General features: G+C 37.2%; 2 protein-coding genes across 2 annotated transcripts; one reads left to right on the top strand and one right to left on the bottom strand.

Annotated features, from left to right (window-relative positions):
- Positions 1-311: 311 nt before the first annotated feature.
- On the bottom strand, positions 312-12,923 carry LOC123875148 (nucleoporin Nup188). Its single transcript, XM_045920834.1, has 16 exons — positions 12,757-12,923; positions 12,464-12,674; positions 11,598-12,202; positions 11,036-11,156; positions 10,205-10,318; positions 8,768-9,067; positions 7,462-7,967; positions 6,736-6,916; positions 6,161-6,425; positions 5,400-5,692; positions 4,711-5,022; positions 3,045-4,475; positions 2,666-2,796; positions 2,075-2,291; positions 1,340-1,561; positions 312-975 (listed from the first exon to the last, which is right to left on the bottom strand). The coding sequence occupies exons 1-16, from the start codon at positions 12,774-12,776 to the stop codon at positions 376-378; spliced, it is 5,529 nt and encodes a 1,842-aa protein (XP_045776790.1). The 5' UTR covers positions 12,777-12,923; the 3' UTR covers positions 312-375.
- A 306-nt stretch (positions 12,924-13,229) lies between these two features.
- LOC123875212 (adenylate kinase) lies at positions 13,230-19,364 on the top strand. Its single transcript, XM_045920924.1, has 4 exons — positions 13,230-13,371; positions 13,528-13,633; positions 14,600-14,836; positions 17,948-19,364. Exons 2-4 carry the CDS (start codon positions 13,532-13,534, stop codon positions 18,335-18,337), a joined length of 729 nt encoding a protein of 242 aa, XP_045776880.1. The 5' UTR covers positions 13,230-13,371; positions 13,528-13,531; the 3' UTR covers positions 18,338-19,364.
- The last annotated feature ends 3,573 nt before the right edge of the window (positions 19,365-22,937 follow it).

Below are 22,937 nucleotides of genomic sequence, written 5' to 3'. Positions count from 1 at the left end.
TTCGACAAATGTTCCAGAACAGAAGAAATCCAAGATTTGTCAGTCTAGTTTATTTCGTCAATATTGGATTTCCATAGGTATGTGTGAGGCCCTCTGTGTTTAATTCATCCAAGGATCCCAAGAGGGTAACTTATAATATTATAGTGCGTAAATTTTGAGGTACGCATTATACCGTCACGTTTCAGCAAAGTAACGGTTTTAGCATTTTTAAATGATTTTCAAGCTTACAAAAATTCATTAGCTCACTATGCTTATCATCAGTTTTAGACTTTTTTACTGTAATCGGGAGTTCTCATTGCAAACAAGTGACATTAAAAAAATTATTTATTCAATTCGTACAATAATAAAATAATTAATGATTACAAAAAATAAAAATCACAATTCTGTTTGGCATATGTAAAGAAATACAATAGACATAAAATGAAAGTAATCCTCATCATTATTGATTTGGACATCAGTTAAATTGGAGTACACCGGTTCTATTTCTTGAAAGGAACTATCGAGAACTTCATCGCTGTCCCGAGTTGTTTCTGCCCAAGAGACTCGTTTTGAGCTTCTGGAAGTTTCTTTCTTTTTGTCGGACGTTGGGGTGGAGTGGGATACGGGGGAGGGTGGGTCTTTTGTAGGTGTTTGCGCGCATTTATCCAAATAATGTTTGCGGAGAACGAATTCACGCATCGAATCGTGTGATAACCTTTTAGGGGGTGGTGGAGGTGGTAAAGCTTTGTCGTCATCTTCTAAGATGTACGGGTTCTTTTCTTTTCTTGCCATCTCTATTCTCTTGGCTTCTTCTTCGTTGGGCGGCAACGGCCAGGCGCCGAGTTTGTTGCGGATGAGGTGCGGGCGTGAGTGCGCGGCGCAGAGGATGCGTTTGCGCACGAAGTCGTGGTACACGGTTAGTTCGGACGCCAGTTCGCGGCGGACGAGCTGTTTGTGTCGCGTCGAGACGTTCGGGTCGCGGACAGCCAGCAGAGCCTGAAAAGGACAAGATGATATTAATATTCTGATCAAATTCATTCAGGCGTTAGGCGTGAGAAGCGACACTTATATACGCGTTTTTTGGTGGAAGGTCAAAATGACCAGACTGGACTAACAGTCAAGTAAAATAAGAAGTGCCCATCTTGCATGAATTTTCTTCTTCTTCACATTCAAATGTCCTGAAAACTTCGCTTATTTTTGGTAATCGATTTTAAGTCTTACATATTATAAACAGGCCTTCGGCGGTCTTATCGCTACTTAGCGATCTCATCCAGGCAACCAATGGTACAAAGGGCATAGCTATGGATATCAGAGATAGGTAAAGGTCTATCTAGAGTTTATATCTTTACTAGTTACGTACCTGTGAGGCTAGCAGCGTGATGGTAGCCTCAAGCGCGCCGGCTACTAGTCGCTCATTGGGCACGGGTAGGGCGCTAGCAGCGGAAGATATGCTGCCAGCGGACTCGCTGCGAGCCGCGCGTCGAGCTTCCACCGGGCCGCCCGGGCTCCCGCACGAGCATGCTCGACGCCGACCGCGCGGCGAGCGACCGCCGCCACCACTGCCTTCTTCTGAATGATATGCCTGTACCAATAACAAATAACGTAATCTTCATGAATCATGATCAGCGCAATGCCGGCTCGTAACTGAGTACAGGTCTCTATTCAGAACGAGAAAAGGTTTTGGCCATGGTCTACCACGCTGGCTAAGTGCCGATTGGCAGGCTAACTTATGTATACCCTGCGCAAACTGTGCGAGTGTTTTGACCGCCAATAGAGCGTCGCTAAACAAGTTTTTCTTTGATATCTCTTGTTCCTGCGACAAACTAGTGGAGAGAGAGTTTTGGCCGGCAGTGTGCACAGTCAGACATCAACTATCAATATACTTATCTATTTATTTGACACATCATATATATGGATTATACGTTTCTTGAGCAAGAAAATAGCTGATAGCCAGGAGCTTCTTTGTCGGTGGGACAAATGCCTAGCATCCAACCAATCAATCAAATAATATTGTATGGAGAAAATAATAAGGTACATTAGACAACAATATTTCTTGTTTAAAAAAACAACAATATCTAACAAATTGATCACTTACATGATTCAACGACTTTGTCAACAAACAAATCGCGGAAAGAATAGTTCCGAACGTCAGCTGTGGAAATTGTTCGTAAGTAATCTTGGGCGCGCCAAAGGTTAGTTCCACGACTGGCTGCCATCGTTCCAAGTCTAAGCCAGGGTCTGCTAGTAACGACAGCAGGTCTGGGCTGAACGAGAGGAGGCAGAGTGTTGCCATGTGCAGGATTTCCAGAATTCTGAAATGTAAGTGAGTATGAATAAGTTGATCAGTATGTGTAAATTAGGATGATGACTATGTAAATATAATTGTTGTCATCTAAATCCCTTCAACATATCAAAGATTTTATGGGCAGTGGAGCTATACTTATCATAATATGATCCGTGTGAAGGATCGTTTCGACCGATCGATCGAGTCCTAAGTCCTTAAACGAGTAAGTATCTACATCACAATATTAAAGTTTATGACGTCACATCTGTGTATTTCATACAAGCGCAAGTGTTTTGACGTTTAATAAAAAGTCGCTGATTTGATTAGTAGTCATCATCCCTATTTACCGATTTTATATAAAAGAAGATCAATATTGTGGTAGCTAAACTGAAAAATATGTACCTGTGCAGAATCGCCGGTTGCGTGGGCGCCGGGCCCAGCGCCATATCATCAGCTTGCGGCGTGAGGTCGGGCGAGCGGCGTGCGCGCAGTATTAGCATCACACACTGGTGCAGGCAAGCACTCGTGCTACGCTGGGGTTACAAGAAAAAATTAAGAAAATCCTAATGCTAATAAAAAGATTTGTAATATAAATGTGAAACTTTGAATGTTAGTTACTCCTTCCTACAATAACTAAACAGATTTGGCTAAGAATGGGGATAGCTTATAACCTGACTTAACACACAGGCTACTTTTATCCCGGAAAACCAAAAAAAAATCACAATTCACAACTAACCCACAAGGTATCATATCAAATCTAATAAAATTAATTTGTACTTACCATTATCCCAACGAGAGAATTTATATTTTCCATCCGCCAGCGCGATTCGAACTTTACCAGCTGAACTACAAGGTTCAAAGTCGAAGCGCAGAGATTCAACGCGTCAATGCTATACACTTGACGCGGTAACAACACTGCTTCTATCAAATGCTCTAAATGAACCCCAACAAACGTGATCGCATCGCCGACGAAGAACTGCCCATGTTTCATTACCATCATTGAAATAAAGTCCAAACTAAACGCGTAAACGCGCCACCATTCCTGAGGTTTCCATGCCAACGGATTTTTGGCACTCCCATTGGAATTGATCTCAAACTTCGGTGGCAGTAGTTGCAGCCAAAGAAATTGGTCCACGTCACTCATTAGCAAGTCTTTAGAAAAAGGTCCTCTTGCATATGCCGTTAAACACCGCAAAGCTGCTAACGACGTGTCGTAGTGTTGTCGATTCTGCAAGCTAGCTTGAAGGCAACACAAGATTTTGTTTATGAATTTCGTAGACTGGAACCACTGTGAAAGCCCCGAAAAGAGATCATCGTATAACTCCAAACACTGTTCGAGCATCGCTAGCGATAACACTATCGGAGGTATATCCCCACGATCATCAGTTTTTTTACTAGATTTCTTCTCGTCCCTGATTTCGTCCAACAGTTTCTCAAGCTCCAAACTGTTGATATTAGTCACAGAGCGTATTATACTTTGAGCTGTGACACTGTTCGCTTTTATTTCATAATCCAAAGTGCTGATTGCGACCGTGCCAATGGAAAGAATTGCCCGTATCGCTCTTGGGTATAAGCATTCGTAAACGATAGCTGTATTGGTTAGTAAAGTGTCGACTTGTTTGGCGCTTTCTTTGCGGTTATCGAAGCAATCGTCCTTCCAATTCGCTAACATAATGACATAAAGTTCGGCTAAAATTGCAACGAGTCTTCCATCCTTTAAATCATCCAGCTCATTTAGTAACGCATTCATGCATGGCGCTACAAGCTTAGCTTTGTGCGCAATGTTCAGGTTAATGGGTAGAAATTTACAAAAGATTGTTACAAAATCTTTCCAAGAAGTAAGCAAGCCTAACCACACCGGAACTTTATCAACTAGCTCCTCCTCGTCGTTTCTGTCTTTAAAAGAGAATATGTAGTTTATCCACGTGTCCAGGTGCTTTTTGTTTGTATCGAAAAATAGTTCTAACATCTCCTGAAAATTTGGTTCCAACTTTCCTCTCGATACAAACAATTCGATACCGAGGATGTTGAATATTTGGCTGTAAGTTCTCAGTTTGGGTTGAATTTGACTGAACAGGGGGCTGGTCATGTGCTCCCAGAATTTGGGATGCTCTCGTAACTTTTTGACGAGGATTTGCATGTTGTTTTTCCATAATGCGTGGAATAGGGCCATGATACATGCTAGTAAAGGACTGTGGAGTAGTTTTGCATCCTGAAACAAGTATTTACGTGGTAACTAAGATAGAAATTATTAAATAATATTTTTTTGTTCCGAATCTCACACGAAAAGAACCCAAAAAGATATAAAAATAGATAATAGTGCACTCAATTTTAAAGATTCATGTAATTTATCCACAGTTAATATTGTCAACATTGACGCAATCGAAAAGAGTCATTGGGGCGTTTTAAAACAGGGTTTTCTCATGAGAATGGACTATAATACTTACAGATTTCACTGTCCCGAGATAGTCGGCCATATATCCCAAAATACCCTCAAAACTATCATCGGGTTCCACTTTTTCTTTCTTCACAACTTCGCCGTTTTCTTTACTCTTTTCTTCCTCCTTCACTTTTTCGTGGTTCATCATAAAGAACGCCTCAGTGAGACCGGGTTGTTTGCCGATACAAGTGGTGACGAACTCTAGTATCGCGATCTTTAGCTCAATAGTTTCGTGTTGATCTCGCAACCGGTCTAGGAACATGACCCGCACCTGATACGCTGTCATGTCTAATGACGCGAACAGAGACATTTGAAAACCCTGAAAATTATTGAGTTACTTTTAATATTTAAATTCGGCTGGCTACTTAAATTGTACTTCAGTAACAAGAGTAAAGTAAACCAAGTCAATGTAATTACATATAAGTATTTAAATATAAAACATTCCTAAACATTACTTCTCCTACCTTTATCTAAAAGATCGTCTTTAATGAGCCCAAGTCATCTGCAAATTTTTTGTATCCTGATTTCTAAAATATGAGCATTTACCTCAAATCAAAAATGAATAGACAGATTTCAGTCAATCATCATATACTTTTCATGTGATAAAAAGCTGCAGTAAATTCACTTCCAATCCATCCATCCATCTTATTCAGTTTAGAAATTAAGCTAGTTGTATATCTTCTTGAGAATACTTACATCCGCAAACCTTTTCAAGAGTCGACAGCTAAGCACAGAAATACTCTTATTAAACGCATGGTTGATATAACTCGTAACTTTGGGCACCACTTTCAGTTCATCCTTCTGCTTGCTTTGCGCGAATATGAGTTGCTCTAACGGCGACACGTCGGTGTTTTCACCGATGAGCGATTTCTGTCTAAGTGCGAACATCACCATTGCAAGGCATCGCTGTAGCGTGAACGTGTATTGATAACAGGGTCCTGACACCCAGTTGGTGTCGTCTTGAATTAGTCTTTCTAGACGGTCGTTACCTTGAAAAAGTTAATTATTTATTATAGTAATAATAACTCCAATGCACTTGTACATATTAAGTAAAGAAAAGGGAGCAATGGTAGCAATTTATTTCAATTGTTCTTTGCCTGTTTACAAAAAAAAACCTGGGCTTTTAATTTTTGAAAAAACAATATAAATGTCAGAAGCTAGCCACATCTAACAGACGATTGATACATATTGAATTATCTTAGATTTTAATTTATTTACTGGAATTGGTGTCTAATGGTGACAGGTAAGTTTAAAAAAAAAAATGTATTTATAAAAAATAATTTTCCCATCATATGTGCAGTAATGAATAAAAGTAACGGCTAAACCTTGACTTGCCTTGCCTTGTCCCACATTGGTGGGCCAACAAAGCAAGGGAATTTTGATAATGACTACGAAGCTTGAAACAAAAATTCGCATTGCACAATTTTGATATTTGAGAGTTATCTGCAATGGCTTACCAAAAGAAATAATCTTCATTAATTCCAAAGCATTCTCTGTATGCATAAGGCTGTATACACACGTCTTCTTTAAGAGCAAAAGATTGGGCTTAGTCCCTGTCTGCTCCAGCACAAGAGTTAGGAATCTCGCACATCGCTGTATCAATTGCCTCCTTTCATTAGTGTTGCTGTAACGCCAACCGCATACATTTGGGAACACTTCATGCACAATTAGAACTAGACCGGGAAGTATGATCTCTGTTATTATACGATCGTCATCACATGCCTGAAATATTAATATCGTTTTATATGGCAAAGCGCTTTTCTACTATAAGGGACCACAGACAAACAGATACAAAAAATAAATTGTATCTGTTGTCATGTTCTTGTGTGTGCTATACAATTTTTTTTTTCATTTCCTTGTTTTTTCTTGATTATTTAATGTGCAATAAAGTTTTTATTACTATCTATGTTTTATACATATTAACATACAGATTCAAAAGTACTTGTAAAAGTTTAATTGAATTAAAAAAAAAAATTTACTAGGTCTGTATTGCCAGATAATTATAACGCCTATATAAAATCTATAACTTTACCGTATGAAAAGCAGACAGCATATCAATATAGGCGCCCAAAAACTCATAAGATCCATTAGGCTGTTCGATGGTGACCAAATATGAGCCCACAACCGCGGAGTCCAAGGACACCCCATTTGCATATTCCACGTGCGTCAGTTGGTGGTTTACTAAACGCGGGAGAAGACCTGTGTTTATTAACCTGGAATAATTAAGCTAAGTAAATAAAACGGAATGCTGGCTTTGTTAGAATATTCACCATCATTATGAGTATCTGAACCCATCGCCAGTCTATAGAGCGTACTTTGACTTTGCTCAGACTTAAGATTCAGTTAAAACGAAATGGATTTATGTCAGCGATATAACGCTGTCTCGTTTTAACAGTGTCTTAAGTCTACACAAAGTCAAAGTTCGTTCTATTAGTTTGTAAAAAGAATGGTGCTTTGCCATTCTTTTCACAAACTCTCAAGTGAATATCACGATATTTAAGCTATTAATGAAAAGATTAACTTTAATTTATATAGTATGCAGTGGTAGAATTAGTTTAACATCAACCAGTCAAAAGGTCAGTGAATAATGTTTCAAGATTTGTCTATAATTCTTTTTAAAATTTTATGTAAGGAAAAGGGTGTTGCCTTATGAACTATTAAAATTGGCGTTATGAGATTTTAAATAACTTTATGAATGAAGAATTTAACGAAAAATCAGCATATGACCTCAAAATATGGATAAGTAAAGACCACTTACCTTAAATGTACCTCTTTAGGAAAAACAGGTACTATTGTCGTGCATACATTGAGACATTCGACCAGCAACTGCAAGGGCGCTGCGTCCGATCTCATAAACCTCACCAAAATATCGAACACCCCCTCACTCGGTGCCACAAAAGTTTTAGGTATCTCCTTGTCCTCTACTAATCCTTTTAATACACCCTTTAAAATCTTAGTTCCTTCATAGACCTTCTCTAAAGTCATGTTAACGTTTTGATAGTTTCGCTTGCGGTCTAAGGCTTTTTCAACCTCATTATTAAATATAGTCCAATAAGAATATGGTGTACGGTAATGTATCATTGTTCCTTCTCTTCTTTCCATTATGGTTGCATTGGAGCCTGCTTCGATTCGGTATGATTGGTCGCCTAGCGGATAGTATTCGCGACCTATGACTGCAGTGTCTGATTGTATTGCCATCAGAGCTACTGAGTTGGGATTGTATATTTCTGTGTAGACTGGCAGATTCTTCAGTTCTGCGACTAGCTGCAAAACGTTAAGATGGGAAAAGTGAAAAAACTGCAAGATATGCACTACTAAATTTAAAGTTACTGCTCTCCTGAGATCTCCAAAATTTGAGGGTGGCACAGATGTATAACATATATTGAATAACGTCATCACAATTTTACTTTTTCCCCGATCTTTAGTAAAGTATACGATGTACCTAATAGTAACCAGTAGACAATAAATGTAACAGCATTATGAGATTATGAGGTTGTGCTGCAAAAATCTATCCAGTTTAAAAACCCACCAAATCAAAAAAACCTGTGATTCTGTATCGTAGCATGTATTTTTCTTAATTAAAAATTAATTACAAGATACGCTAGCACTTAACAACAATCGAGTTTCATAAAAAGCAATGATGAGGTTTGGAGCATGCTCGCTTAGAAGATGCATATTCACTCTTACCTTGGAGGTATTTAGATATTTCTTTTGGGAAATAAGCTTATTACTAGACTTGCAACGAATATTCGGTTACTATTCGGTATTCGGCCTATTCGGCTGCTTTTATTATATTCGGCCGAATACCGAATATCTACGTATTATTCGGCCGAATACCGAATACTTAAATAATATATTTTGTCATAGAGAAATAATTGGTAAAATGAAAAATTAAAATCGATTGATTACGTATATATTCATATTTTCATTTCTGTTATAATCATTTAAGTTCGGCTATTCGGTCAGGGGCCTCGCCGAATATTCGGTATTCGGTATACTGCCGAATATACTATTCGTTGCAAGTCTACTTATTACTTACGTATAAAACGTAAATAAGTACTTACGTTTCTCACACTGTCTTTCCCAGCTTTAGCCAATCCCGCGGACAAGATTGACAGAGAACTAAAATTGTAAGGAAAGTACTCCAAAGCTGTGTGCCAAAGAGACACTACACCAAATTGCTCCTCCCTTTGATGAAGGGACCAGAACTGCTTGGCTATAGCAGGTGTTTTGAGGAGATCAGCACACAATGTCATGATGCCTGCCTGATGGCTCATGGTGCCGTCTCCATCGAATCTGTCACACAGTTCATTCAAAAGTCGGAACACCCTTAGGCGCATTATGAGTGCACATTTTGAATCATCCTGTAAACAAACATGCTTTAGAGCATCTTCTTTGAAATAAAAATAAAAATCGGTTAATGGCGCGTCTGGCTCGCACACGAAGGGTTTTGTACCATTGTACAAGAAATAAACTTTTTAATTATTATGGCATTATTTTGAAATTTTTATTATTGGTTGTTATAGTGGCAATAGAAATACACATTCTGTGAAAATTTCAACTCTCTACCTATTACAGTTCACGAGATACAGCCCGCTGACAGACAGACAGATGGACAAACAGCGCAGGCTTAGTAATAGAGACCCGGTGGCACAGCCTAAAATCATTTATTCTTACGAAAAACATAAAACTTCTATTTTTTACCTCTCATTATATTCATTAATTTTCTTTGGTACAATGTAATGGATGTAATCCAGTGATCAAATTCAAATTCAAATTCAAATTCAAAATATTTTTATTCAATTAGACTTTTACAAGTTCTTTTGAATCGTCAAAAGCATCTACCACTGGTTCGGAATGCCTTTCCTACCGAGAAGAACCAGCAAGAAACTCGGCGGTTGCTCTTTTCAAAGATTTGATATACAATATTATGCCATGTATAAAAGCAATTGAAGTCCTGCGCATTGCTGGAGCGAATTGCAGGTCAAATCCACGCTTTTTTATCATTTACATAATCTTCGATAGTATAATATGCTTTTCTCAGGAGCATATTTTTAATAGATTTTTTGAACCTGTGTAAAGGCAAGTCCAAAATTGGCTGAGGAATTTTGTTATAAAAGATTATACCCATTCCCACAAATGACTTTTGGACCTTCCTGAGGCGGAGCGTAGGAGTCGCAAGCCTGTTACGGTGTCTAGTCAGCCTGTTGTGTAGATCGCCAACTCTCTTGTAACTAAGAATATTTTGTCTTACAAAAATTATGTTGTTGTAAATATATTGAGAGGCTACGGTAAGGATACCTATTTCCTTAAATTTTTCTCGAAGTGAATCGCGTGGTTTTAAGTTATAAATTGCGCGTATTGCCCTTTTTTGTAATACAAAAATTCTCCCAATATCTGCCGCTCTACCCCATTCAATTGTGTCAATTTCAGTATTGAACCAATCAATTGATTACATTCTAAAATAATATACACATGCTAAAATAAGTGGAGATACTTACTGAATATACTGAGCTATTCAGCATTTGCTCTATAAACATAAAAACTTTCATGCGCAAAGCAGTTGCCCCATATTGCTGGTACTGGCTCTCAAAAAGTCTTACGTGTGATTCACTCTGTAACAATAATTACATTTGAAATATTCTTCTTTGCCCTCAGACCTCAATTTAAATATAATTATAGCTAGGAATGGGTAGTACTAGTACAATAATATGTGGATTGTGGAATGATCTATCCTCTGGGAGCCCACCACATTAGTAAAACAAGTAGCTGATGCCGGCGAATTTGTTTGTGTGGATATAGGTTCATGAAATATTGGATAGAATCAGGCGTTACTTTGCGGAAGTTCATGTTTAGCAAGAAACAGTTAAAAATTATTTTGCTATAATCCGCCAACAGAAAAAATCTGTATGGTCAAACATGCAGTTACAAGCCAAGCACCGCTTACCTCCCCAACCAAGCAATAAAGCCAAGTTCCCAAGCAAGCACTGCCACCACCATTCACATGCAACACCACACAAGACTTTTCCACTACTCTCGACGCACGTTTTGCCCCGACACCGGAGCATCCTCAGGAGATTTTGACTTTACAATGCTGTATTGTCAAGTTGACTGTTTCTTGGTTCATGAAATCCTGTGGGAACTCTTTGATTTTCTGAGATAAAAACTATCCTATGTGTTAATCCAGGGTTTGATCTATCTCCATTCCAAATTTCAGCCAAAATCCAGTATCCGTAGTTTTTGTGTGAAAGAGTAACAAACATACACACAAACTTTCACCTTTATAATATTAGTGTAATAAAATATATTTATTAATTTTCAAATAAACATACCTGCAAAGTTAACATCATCCATACAATAAGCATAAGGCTGTGTTCTGCGTGAGGTTCTAACTTGGTTAGTTCAGTCTCCACTATTTCTTTCGTTTTTTCAATCCAGGCTGAGACATTTTTGCTAAAAGATATGTTGGTAATAACTTAATATTATTATATTGGTACTAATTTAGTTAAACTATAACTTAATAATAAAGGATTTCCTGTCCTTTATTTAATAAGTTTGGCTTAAATTTATTAAATTAAGTTCAGTATAGTTTTGTGTACAGTAAAATTAGTTTATTATTAATATAGTGTGGACAAGTAGCACAATCTGAACACAAGGTGTATGACTGCATATAGACAGATCTCAGCCAGGCTTTTGTATTTAATCCTTAGTTGACCAGTACAAACTAATATTTTGCAACATCGGACTGTAACAATGACATTTAATTTATGTTCAAAATAAATTTAAATTAACTTGACACAGAAATAGATGTTTCATTTATCTATCTAATGGACGCTAAGCTTTATAATTTTTTTTCTTTATTATTCTTACTGGTTTTATTTGTTAAATACTCACATTTTAACACTTTCTAAAATTACTGTAAACAGGCCAACTTCCATATACATGATTCTTACACATGCTTCTCTGTGTTGCTCCTCTAAAAAGTCACTGTAACCCTGATTCTTTCCAAAATAATGCTTTTTGAATAACTTAAACAAATCACTGAACTCAGACTCAGTGAAGGTATACTCATTGGCTATCAACATAAGTATTTGTAGAATTGCCAACTGCTCTTTTAAATTAGACTCGGCCCATTCTTGCCTTACTGAGTCAATCCCAAAGTCACTTTGAATTTTTCTCGGTGGGGGTGTTGCAATTATCAACTTTTCAAATTGGGCTATTAATGATGTTTTCAGGGTCTGTATTCCAATGTTATCTATGATTTTAGTAAACTCTTTAAAATATTTATGACTTTCATCATTCTTGAATTGAATGATATACTGCAATAGGTGTAAGAGAAATAGTCTTTCAGAATAGTAGAAATTCCAAGCATTTGGCAAAAGGAATGTTGGTCTGGTGTCCACAAATGCAACATTTTTCAGAGCGTTTGCAGGTGTGCCGTAAGATATATCACATAAATAGTGCTTCATAATTTCCCATATTTGAAAACAATCTACATCCTGTAACATTAAATAATGAATAGAAGTTATTAATATAGTACTTAGTCCAAAAAGTTACAATACTAAGATGGAAAATCTATTTTATAACTACACGAAAAGCAATATTATGCCAATAAGACATAGGCAAGGCTTCAAATGTTACTGCTGATATTTTGACTAGGATCCGCTCATTATTCTAATGCACAAGTTCAGTTCGACAAGCTGTATATGCTTGCAAGTACCTAACTAGAATTTTAGACTTTGGTACTATAGGCAACTCACTAAATACTGCTGTAAAGTTTGCACGACGCTTAACAGCTTTGCTTGATCAGGATACTTCGTTTGCAACTGTGCATACAATTCTGGTTTATGAGGTTTATAGCTGGCGAGACCTAGCCGTAACGCCTCCACAACATTTTTGTCTAAAACATCCGCTAACTCCTCATTAGGAAGGCTTTGTGATGATACCCAGCGCCATAGCCTCTTCCAATAACTAGAATATAAAGAATTATACCATTTCTAATGGAATATTTACAATTATTTGGCGGTAACAGGTTAGTAAACTAAACACTTACGGAGTCACAGCAGTGGTCATTGTAACACTTGTATTTTTTTTCGTAAGTTGAATATTATCGAAGTGTAGCTGTTTACCGGCATAACATTGTTATATTTATGTTAGAACTAAGAATTAAGAATCCAGAAATAAATAAAAAGTGCGGCTAGTAAAACGGCGTCGATTCGATTTCGTTCAACTTCAAAATTTGACAGTGACATCAAAAGTATTAATGACATTGACACTTGACTTGTCTCATGTCGTGCGGAAATTAAAGAAAATAATTTACTTTACGTACAGACTAAAAGTTTTAGCATATTTTGTACCTACTTTTAGTTTCAGGCCTCAGTTTTCACACTTTTTAAACCCATTACGGTCGACTAATTGCCCGTGCATAATGGATCTTACAGCACAACACGCAACTACTATTTTATGCATTTATGTTACTGAACAAAAATAAGAAGCATTGACACTTTGACAGTGGCATTTGTAGACGTCACTGACAAATCAGCAAATGTCAAAACTGTCATTGCAATATCATTTTCAAGTTTCAACTTTTTGGCTGTGATTCCAACAAGTTTTTTTTGGAGCCAGAAGCTGGAGTGTCCACTTGCCGCTTTATTAAATTTTAGTTTGGGTTAGTACTGCATTTACTGAGTTATATAATAATAATTTGACTGTGCACGTGACTTTTCTATCATTAGGATTACCTCGAGGCCTCGCTCCCTCACTGATAATGACTGATATAACGTAAAAAATACGTTTGTAAAGATATTTATGTTCTAAACTCTAGAAGCATGGCCCCAGCAGCGACTGCAGTGAAGCCTGTGCCGGCTGATGATCCAATCGGCATAAGAGCAGTGTTATTAGGACCTCCGGGTTCCGGGAAGGGCACTCAAGTAAGTACCTATACCTTAAGTTTATAAAGTCAATCATATTTTGATTGAGCAGATTGACCTTTGCAAGAACATGTTATTTATCAATATTGTAACTTGTAGTTTTGAGCGATGGTTTCCTTTTCGTTTGATATGTCTATCTATAAGTAATCATATTGATAAAGGAAGTATATTTTGTGTTTATGATACACATTATTGTTTCTATTTGCTTACTTTTAAGTAGGTACCTACTTATTTGGATGGCAACTAAATTTTAGAGTAGACATCTTTTTTTTATCAATGTAATAAGAAAAGGACAGATAAACTTATTTTTATTTAGAACTTGCAAACTTAGCATAGCATATAGCTATAGGGAGCACTCAAGTTAAATTTTAATTTTAAAAATCGTTTTCCATCCTTTTTAGCTGTGTTAAAAAAGCGAAGAATAGAGGTTCTCCACTGTTCCTGTATGTATGATTCTTATCCCTTTAATATGACAGCATCCTTGCAAGAACGTGTTTTTGACTCTGTTACTTTATACTACATGTTATAGACCCAGTAACATTTATGAGGATGCACTTGAACCCTCTTTCCCTTTTATACATTACACACACACCGGAGCAACACTCCAAGATATCTATGCATGGAAATGGTACCACACAATATTATTCCCAATATTTCATTGTAAATAGCTCAACTAAGGAGTGGGACTAATACCTGAAAGGTTGTTGATTTGATTTGATTCACACCTAAGCTTGAAAGGGTGTGCCCCCACAATATTAATAAATATTTCTTGGGTCATGTACCAAGTAGCCCCTGCCTGACTAAAATAAATTGACAGGTCTATATCTAATGCTGGTCTTTTCTGCCAGGAGCATTATGAAAAGGACAGCTATTTAGATCTATCATTTTAGTTTAGTGATTGTTGATAGAACTAATCAACCGAATTAGCTATATTGATCTACTACTTTGGTATTTGTATTTTTTCAGGCACCACGTCTGAAGGAAAAGTTTTGTGTATGCCATCTATCAACGGGGGATATGCTGCGGGCCGAGGTGGCCTCCGGCTCGGAGCTTGGACGTCGTGTCAAAAAGGTCATGGACGAAGGGAAGCTTGTCTCCGACGAGATGGTGGTGGACATGATTGATAAGAACTTGGATCAGCCTGAGTGTAAAAACGGCTTCCTACTCGATGGGTTCCCTAGGACAGTGCCACAGGCTGAAAAGGTAAATCAAAGAAATATTTGTAATTTTTTTTATTGTATTTTTATGATGCACTTGTGGAGGTCTGTCAATGCTGTGCTTGCCAATGCGTGGTCTCCATTCCAGTATCTTTGGATCCCAAAGTATGTTCTTTAAGCTATGTGTCCCACCCATTGCCACTTCAGCTTCACAACTCATTGGGCTATGTCACCTTACTCTGCTAGATCCAGGAGGTCTAGACTACGGCATGTGAAAGTTTTCACAAAATACCTATGTCTAGCAATGAAAGTCTATCAGTTAACGATGAAAATAACATAAGTACAACAAAACACAAAGTTTCTACAATTTTTTTTTTTTGATAAATAAGTTTGTTATTATCTTTTTGTGATGGATATGAGCGCTACCTATATCTTGCAGGTAGAAAGACAAATCTTCTGTTTGTAGCAAACTAGATGATGCCTGCGACTTTGCCTGGATTTCGATTTCTAAAAATCCAGTGGTGAAAAAGTTTGATTTACCAGTGTAGGGATTGGGGGTGTGTTGGGGTGATAATAATAATTACTTTTCTCTGTCCTCACTGTTTATTTCGGTCCACACTTTTCTCTGCACACACTGTTTATTTTGGTTTACATGACAAAGCCCGTTCCCCCAACGGCCACTTGGTAGCGACTGACTATGCGTCCTGCCTTAGCTTACAAGCTACCCGCCACAGCTTAGTCTGCCCCTACAATATTCTAAAAAAAAAAAATACTTAAAAAAAGGAAATATTTTACTTATATAAAAGTTGTACCCATTTCGGTACATCATTGATCATTAACTAGTACACAAGACGTTACAACGTTTGAGTTTGCAAAGTAAATGCGCAAGTCACGAGAAAACAAAGCATCAGCGCATTGTTGGCTCCTAACTTGATCACCCCATTATCAAATCACGATGTGCATGACGAAATAGTACAAAAATACCTCTCTTATGGGACTTGACAACCTTAATACTTAAAATAAGCACAGTAACCCTTTTAAAAGAAAATTTAATTGTTGGATATGTGTTGTACATATAATAAAACTGTAATGTTCGTCACTGGTATTTAGCATTCGTATGCTAATAATGTACTGCTGCCACAGGTTCAGCAGCTGGCTGGGCTGCTGTATGAGCTGGCTCATTTTGGGAACCGTGTCCCTATTCTATGGTTGAAATTATATCTTCTACTAGCATTCCTGCACGCACTTTCCACCTGCAGAATCGTACAAAGCTATTAGCTTCCTCTTTCTAATTGGAACCGCTAGAGTATGGAACGCCTTTCCAGCATCAGTTTTCCCTTTCACTTTTAATATGGGTACATTCAAGTCAAGAGTGAATCGGCGACTTCTGGGCGGGCGCGCTCCATCTTAGGCTGCATCGTTACTTGCTAGCAGGTCTGATTGTAGCCAAGCGCTGGTCTGTAAATTAAAAAAAAGAACTGTGTGTAATGTTCTATCTTCTCGCTTAGTGCAGCTAATGCATGGTTGTACGCACCATTCGAAAAGCGGTTTTCTGAAAAGCGGTATACGAATCGGTACACAATATCAGTCACCCAGGCGAAAAAACCACCCTTAAAATAGTATGTGACAAATTTTCCTGGTCAGGAATGAAAAAGGAAATAAACACTTTGGCAAAAACTTGCATACTATGTCAAAAAAGCAAAGTAAGTCGTCATATTGTGAGGAGTAGGTACATTTCGGCTCAGTCAGCGATTCGAACATAACTATACATGTCGATAACGTGGGCCCGCTACCTACAACGCGCTATGGTAATAGATATTGCGTTATGATCATAGGCCGTTGTACACACTGGCCCAAAGCTATACCGGTCAAAAACATGACAGCCGAGACAAGCAAGCAAGGGTTGTGTATGAGAACTGGACGTGCAGATTTGGTGTGCTAATCCAGCTTACGTCAGACCAGGGCAGGCAGCTGGAGAGCCAGCTCTTCGCCAACCTTCTAACGTTGCTAGGAGTTCAGCGGATTCGTACAACACCTTACCACCCGGAAAGTAACAGAGCAGTGGAGAGATGGCATCGCTCTCTAAAGGCAGCTTTAACCGAAACTTTAAACTTGCCGATTCTTGGGACTTACGTGCCGCCACTCGGAGTGACACAAGCTTTATTGCAGCCGAGTTAGTTCTCGGACAATCGTTGCGCTTACCCGGCGAATTCTACAGTAAGGTGAGTCCAAAGTATGTTGAAGACGATTATACGTATGTAGAAAAATTGCGAGAAATCATAAACTAAACAACTTACATCCCAAGTCACGAAGCGCAAACGATTTGTGGAAATTATTTATACACAAAGAGCTGAGCGATTGTACACATGTTGTTATAAGAAACGACGCGGTTAAAAAACCTTTGACACCTACTTATAACGGTCCTTACAGCGTTAGAAGCAGGAGTAATAAAGTTCTTAAGTTACAACTTCCTGGCAGACAAGTTAATATATTCCATATATAGACATAAACCAGCTTTTATTATAAACAATGAGAATGGTGATAGTAATAAATCCATTACTCATACCACACGCAGCGGTCGAGTAGTTAGGCCATCCGTGGTGCGATTTGCGGATATGTACGTAGATTCTTAGGTTATTAGTACGCAAGTAAGCAAATTTAAGAAAATAATACATTTGATATTTTTAGAATATTATATTAGGCAAGAATCGCAGTAACTACTAATTATACAGTTTATCTTCAATTGTTGGACATATAGTCTCCGTAGTGTTTATCATGCATAGTATATCTACGTAGGTATATTTACATGGCAATTTTGGCAATATGGGAAAGCAGCAATCGAAAAACGCCGAATATTTATATAGAAGTAATAATTATTATCGCCTCATCACATCCCCAATCCCAACATCAGGATAAAAGTTCCTTTGTCCATTTCCATCAAAGTATATTTGTACCCAATTTTGCCAAAATCAGTTAAATGGATGGGCTCTGAAAAGATAACAGACTCTTTTGCATTTATAATATTAGCATAAAGAACAATCATATCCCTAAAAGAAATATTAATAAGAAAAATATCAGCATTTCTTCAATGCTTGCTTTTAAGTTTGCCACATTCATGTATAAGTACATTGCTTTACTTATCATTGTATTGTTGTAGCTGGATGACTTGTTAGCGAAGAGGAAAACAGCACTCGATGCTGTCATCGAATTCAACATCGAGGACAGCTTGCTAGTGCGGAGGATTACTGGCCGACTGATCCACCCTCCCAGCGGACGCAGCTACCATGAGGAATTCCACCCTCCCAGGAAACCCATGACCGATGACGTCACTGGAGAACCCCTGATCAAGAGATCAGATGACAATGTTAATGCTCTTAAGAAGCGACTTGCTACATATCACAACCAGACTGTGCCTCTTGTTGACTATTACATGAGAAAAGGATTGCATTATCGAGTGGACGCTGCCAAGAAAGCGGATGACGTTTTCAAAAGAATCGATACCATATTCAAAAACAGGATCTTCGCCAGAGAACGGTCAGGGCTATAAACTTTTGTAGTTTACTACTAAACGAAGGTGATTGTACAAAACTGTAATAATTATTTTTTAAGATTCAATTGCATGGAGTTTGCTATATACAGCAATGTACCAATAGCGTGTTTGCCTGGGGTAGCAAAACATATTATGAGGAAGTTAATAGGTCGAAGATTTTACATTTTACAGTACTGGTACTGTAAATATTTTATTTTTGTAAAAAAATAGGGGGGGAGGGGGTGGGGGTTATTATTCTGTGAGTCACTTTTCAAAAAATACGCAAAACTAGCTGCTAATCTGTGGTTAGGTGTGGTGATATGTTCCACGAATACTTATTCCGATCTAGGCACATATTACATAAACAATTTATGATTGTATATAACAATTTATATATAACAATTTATTACAGAAGCCGCAGGTTCGAATCCTGCCGGTTTCGCAATTTTTTATATGTATTAAAAAATCCTTGAAGTGTAGGTAAAAAACGCTATCATAAAAATTATAATTTTTTTAATGATTATATCCGATCGACGCGAAGTTCCATGGGTCATTTCAGGTCGCTCCTTCGTCCCGCACTTAATTCACGATAGCTCTGTCTAAACGGCTTTGTTGAACCTCTGTAGGTAATACCATATTATTATCCTTCTTACTCTGTGCTACGGCGGTAGGCCTTCTGAACATGCCGACGCGTGCGCCCGTCCTACACCATGAGTATGTATTTCGACCATTTTCAGTGCATTTATCATGTTCGGATTATTTTTTGTGCTTTGTACAGATGTGTCAAGGGTCTCATGTGATCTTGCACGACTTACCACCTGACCCACACTAATATTGGGGTTTATTTTTAGAAATAAGGATGTGCCAATTTACTCCATGCAATTTAATCACGCTATTTCAATGTTACTTCTTTTTCTATGATTTTGTTACTCTCTACACATTTTACTATAATATGTATTGTAATATTTTGGGAGAACATGTAGCTGTAATAGTTAGGTCTATTTTCGAGACTTGTTTTTTGGATAAATACAGTTATTACTAACTATGGGAAAACGTTTTTCTTTTGAAACTGTTACCAAATGAACAAAGTGCATATTTGGAGGCTTGGACACGTACAATACTGGTCGCGTCTAAGGTTGAAATCTATAGAGCGCCCTTTGACTTTGCTCAGACATAGGGCCGGCGCACATATGACGGAGCGCAGAGCAGAGCATGCCCGCGAAATTTTCTAATCGCGTGACACATTACGCGAATTTGTACCAGAGAATGCGCGAGCATGCGCGGGACTGCGCGCGGATCCGCGAGTATCCGCACGGATGCACAGTTGATTTTAGATATTATTTCAATGAGGATAATGTCGACAATATTTTGACTGTGAAAAATGCTCTGCGCTGCGCTCCGCCATATGTGCACCGGCCCTTAAGTTTCAGTTAAAACGAGACAGACTTATGCAAGCGGTATAACGCTCTATATAAAGTCTGAGCAAAGTCAAAGTGCGTTCTATGGATTTCAACCTATGTGTCAGGACGCCACATTGAACGTACGTACATACGTTTATCCTCATTGAATGCATACCTACGTATAAAAATAACTATTGTAACCTAACTTAACGTTACAACTAACCAGGCAAGCTTTGTGGAGATTTCTGGACTTTCGATCGGCTGCTAGCTACGAACATTTAATCGCAAAAAAATTCCATAAGTACATTAAAAATATTTTAAACTAACTTTCCCGTGACATCAATCAAAAAACAAATTTCAAACTCCAATTTACCCCCTTAGGGGTTGAATTTTCAAAAATCCTTTCTTAGCGGATGTCTACGTCACAATAGCTATCTGCATGACGAATTTCAGCCCTATCCGTCCAGTAGTTTGAGCTGTGCGTTGATAGATCAGTCAGCTTTTCATTTTATATAGTTATTTAGACTAAGAGGAAAATAACGAACAAGGCTTTTAATTTCAGATTATTATATTTTCACTATACTAAAGTAGGTACATCAAATGAATATTCAAGTCTCACCATTGAAGTAGGTAGGTATTTTTGTTTGAATAAGCTCATAAAAGGCAATCTTAAGGAAGTTCAAGTTAAATATTATATTCATCACATAAAAACTGTTACAATCTCATAATTAGTATCGTCTCGTTATTAGTTTTACTTTTAACCAACTTCAAAAAGAAAATTCTCTTCACTTGGATGTATACAATAATACTATGTTTGTTAGTAATTTTTTTTAACTACTTGACCGATTATTCTTTCACTGTTGTAATTTACATATAGCTAACTAGCTATTTTTGCTAGAACAATTAAAAACTTAGTAGGTATATGTATTACTACGGAAGTACTACGGCTAAAAGGATTAAGGGTCAAGGCACATTGCGACAACTTCGAGGCGAAGCAACGCGTCTTTTATTAGGCAAACTGAACTTTATCTCTACCATATAATGTTTAATATCTAAAGTTACAGCAATATGTAGAAAGAGGCGCAAATGCGCCTCTTTGTATTGTTCATTTTTTTCTTCACAAATACATAAGTAGGTATGTACATTACGCCGTAAGAATAATTCAGTTTACCTACTTTGCAACATACGTCGTCGCATCCTTCGACTCTGCCGGAATATGCCCAGTATACTTTGATCAACAACCTGTATGTAAGTTTATCATATTTTAAATCTGACTTATGCAAATGACATTAAAATTCCTTTACACGAGTTATATAATATGGTCTTTAAAACTTCTCAATTAATGTATAGAAATTTAACAGTTCAATATATCTACAGATTATACAATATATTCATTAAAATCGTAAATCTAAAATTTTAGCTAAACTATAGAAATAGAAGGTGGGCAAGTAGGTATAAGTTGATTAATTATTATTATTTATTACTTTTCTTTATTAAAATTGTTTATACTTAATTCACAAATTCACAGCCGTTCTATCATAATGTGCATTTTATTAACAGCACGCAATAAGTATTTAATTTTCTTTTTCAAAAATCTTATAATGTGATCATATAATCAGAGATTAATAGGTAATAGAAAATCATTTCATCATTATTTTAAACGTACAAGTACAAAAGCTTAAGGCATATTGGCGCTGAGATGCAGCGCAGCGTCTTTCTAAAATGTTTGCAACTTAATTTTAACTAACCGACTTCCAAAAAAGGAGGAGGTTCTCAATTCGTCGGAATCTTTTTTTTTTCATCAAACAAAGTACAAGATATAGTTTAGTGTGCTTTGGAACATTTAAGAAGACGCTTCGCTTCGACTCTGCACCAATGTGCCTTGAACCCAAGTTTATTGGTACAAGCGGGTACAAGATCCAAGATACGAAAGATTTTCAGATGAAAACCAGATGAAAAAAAATTCTTTGAAAAAATTCGTTCAACTGACAAATGTAAGTATAAATATAATTTACTCAAATTTTCAATTCTTAATTTGATTATTTAGTAGACTCTTGCCCGATTTTCCTTAGAACCTTACATTTTTGTTCCTAGTTTCCTACTTTCACTTGGTATGGAATTCGCTTAGTTGTGATATAGTTGAAAAAAACTAAAAAAATTTGATTACTCTCGATTATATCAGTGGTAGCCTGCTCCTGGGTTCTTTAGCAATCCACTCGAAGCACGTTGGTTCAATGTCTTCATCATCTGGTTATCATCAGAGAAGGTATAGCGGGATCTTAGACCATAGGTCTTAAAAGAATGTCATTCATCAAAACTGGCTTAACAACGGCGTAGCATTTTATACCTATAGATGAAATTGAATTAATCGGGTGTAATTCAATTCAAATTGTGTTGCCACACTCCATACCCTACAGTGATCAGTGCCGGACTTGTCGATATAATAGTAATAATTTAGGCGTTTATGATAATAATAATTATTATTAATAATCGTACCTAAAAAATGATTCTGCCTACTTGTGATGAATTTCAGCCAAGAAATGATTCATATAAAATATTAATGGTAAAAGGAAAATGAAATAAAACAACAAAAAAATGGACAAATGTTTGTAATTCGTGGCCAGATTTATAAGGCTAATGATCTCTGTACATAAGTCAAACTTATACATGTCGGATGTAAAAAAATAAATCTTAAGCCTCCCGTTCACGTTGGCCCAACATCTTAGGCGAGTGTTATTCGACCTTTGCGAGTACCGTTAAGAACCTAATATGTCAAGTATAATGTAATGGGGCAAGTTGGTCTGTGTTGAACGTATAGTACCTAATAGATAGGTACACCAAGTGCAAATTCAATTTACGTTGAAGGCGTCGCGTTGGGGCAATGTGTACAAGGGACTTTACAATGAGAGGCAATGGGCAGGTACTAATGTTTATTAAATTTAATATTATTTATCGCAAATCGATATTATTTTATATTCACATGAGCTTTTCAAATGATATGCAATGAGATGACATAGGTAATAATGATATTTTATAGTTATTACATAACGTTACAAAGACATGACAATGATATATGCGAGGATATACAAAAAAAAATCGCGACTAGTATTTGTTTAATACTTAAGATAGGCAACAAAAGCTTACGTATCCCCCAGGGCCATGACTTGTCAATGCCAGCAATGCGCCTGAGCATTCGTGGCCTGCTTCAATTGGCTATA

This window comes from Maniola jurtina, chromosome 2 (genome assembly GCF_905333055.1).
Source record: "Maniola jurtina chromosome 2, ilManJurt1.1, whole genome shotgun sequence".
Lineage (NCBI taxonomy): Eukaryota > Metazoa > Arthropoda > Insecta > Lepidoptera > Nymphalidae > Maniola > Maniola jurtina.
The sequence above is the reverse complement of the archived record's forward strand: the minus strand, read 5'-3'. Positions and strand labels throughout refer to the sequence as shown.

Coding starts and splice junctions, on each gene's coding strand:
- LOC123875148 (XM_045920834.1), bottom strand. CDS start 12,776: ATGACCACTGCTGTGACTCC. Junction 6,426..6,735: donor TGCTGTCTGCTTTTCATACG/GTAAAGTTATAG, acceptor TTAATATTTCAG/GCATGTGATGACGATCGTAT. Junction 5,693..6,160: donor AATGAAGATTATTTCTTTTG/GTAAGCCATTGC, acceptor AACTTTTTCAAG/GTAACGACCGTCTAGAAAGA.
- LOC123875212 (XM_045920924.1), top strand. CDS start 13,532: ATGGCCCCAGCAGCGACTGCAGTGAAGCCTGTGCCGGCTGATGATCCA. Junction 13,634..14,599: donor GTTCCGGGAAGGGCACTCAA/GTAAGTACCTAT, acceptor GTATTTTTTCAG/GCACCACGTCTGAAGGAAAA. Junction 14,837..17,947: donor CAGTGCCACAGGCTGAAAAG/GTAAATCAAAGA, acceptor GTATTGTTGTAG/CTGGATGACTTGTTAGCGAA.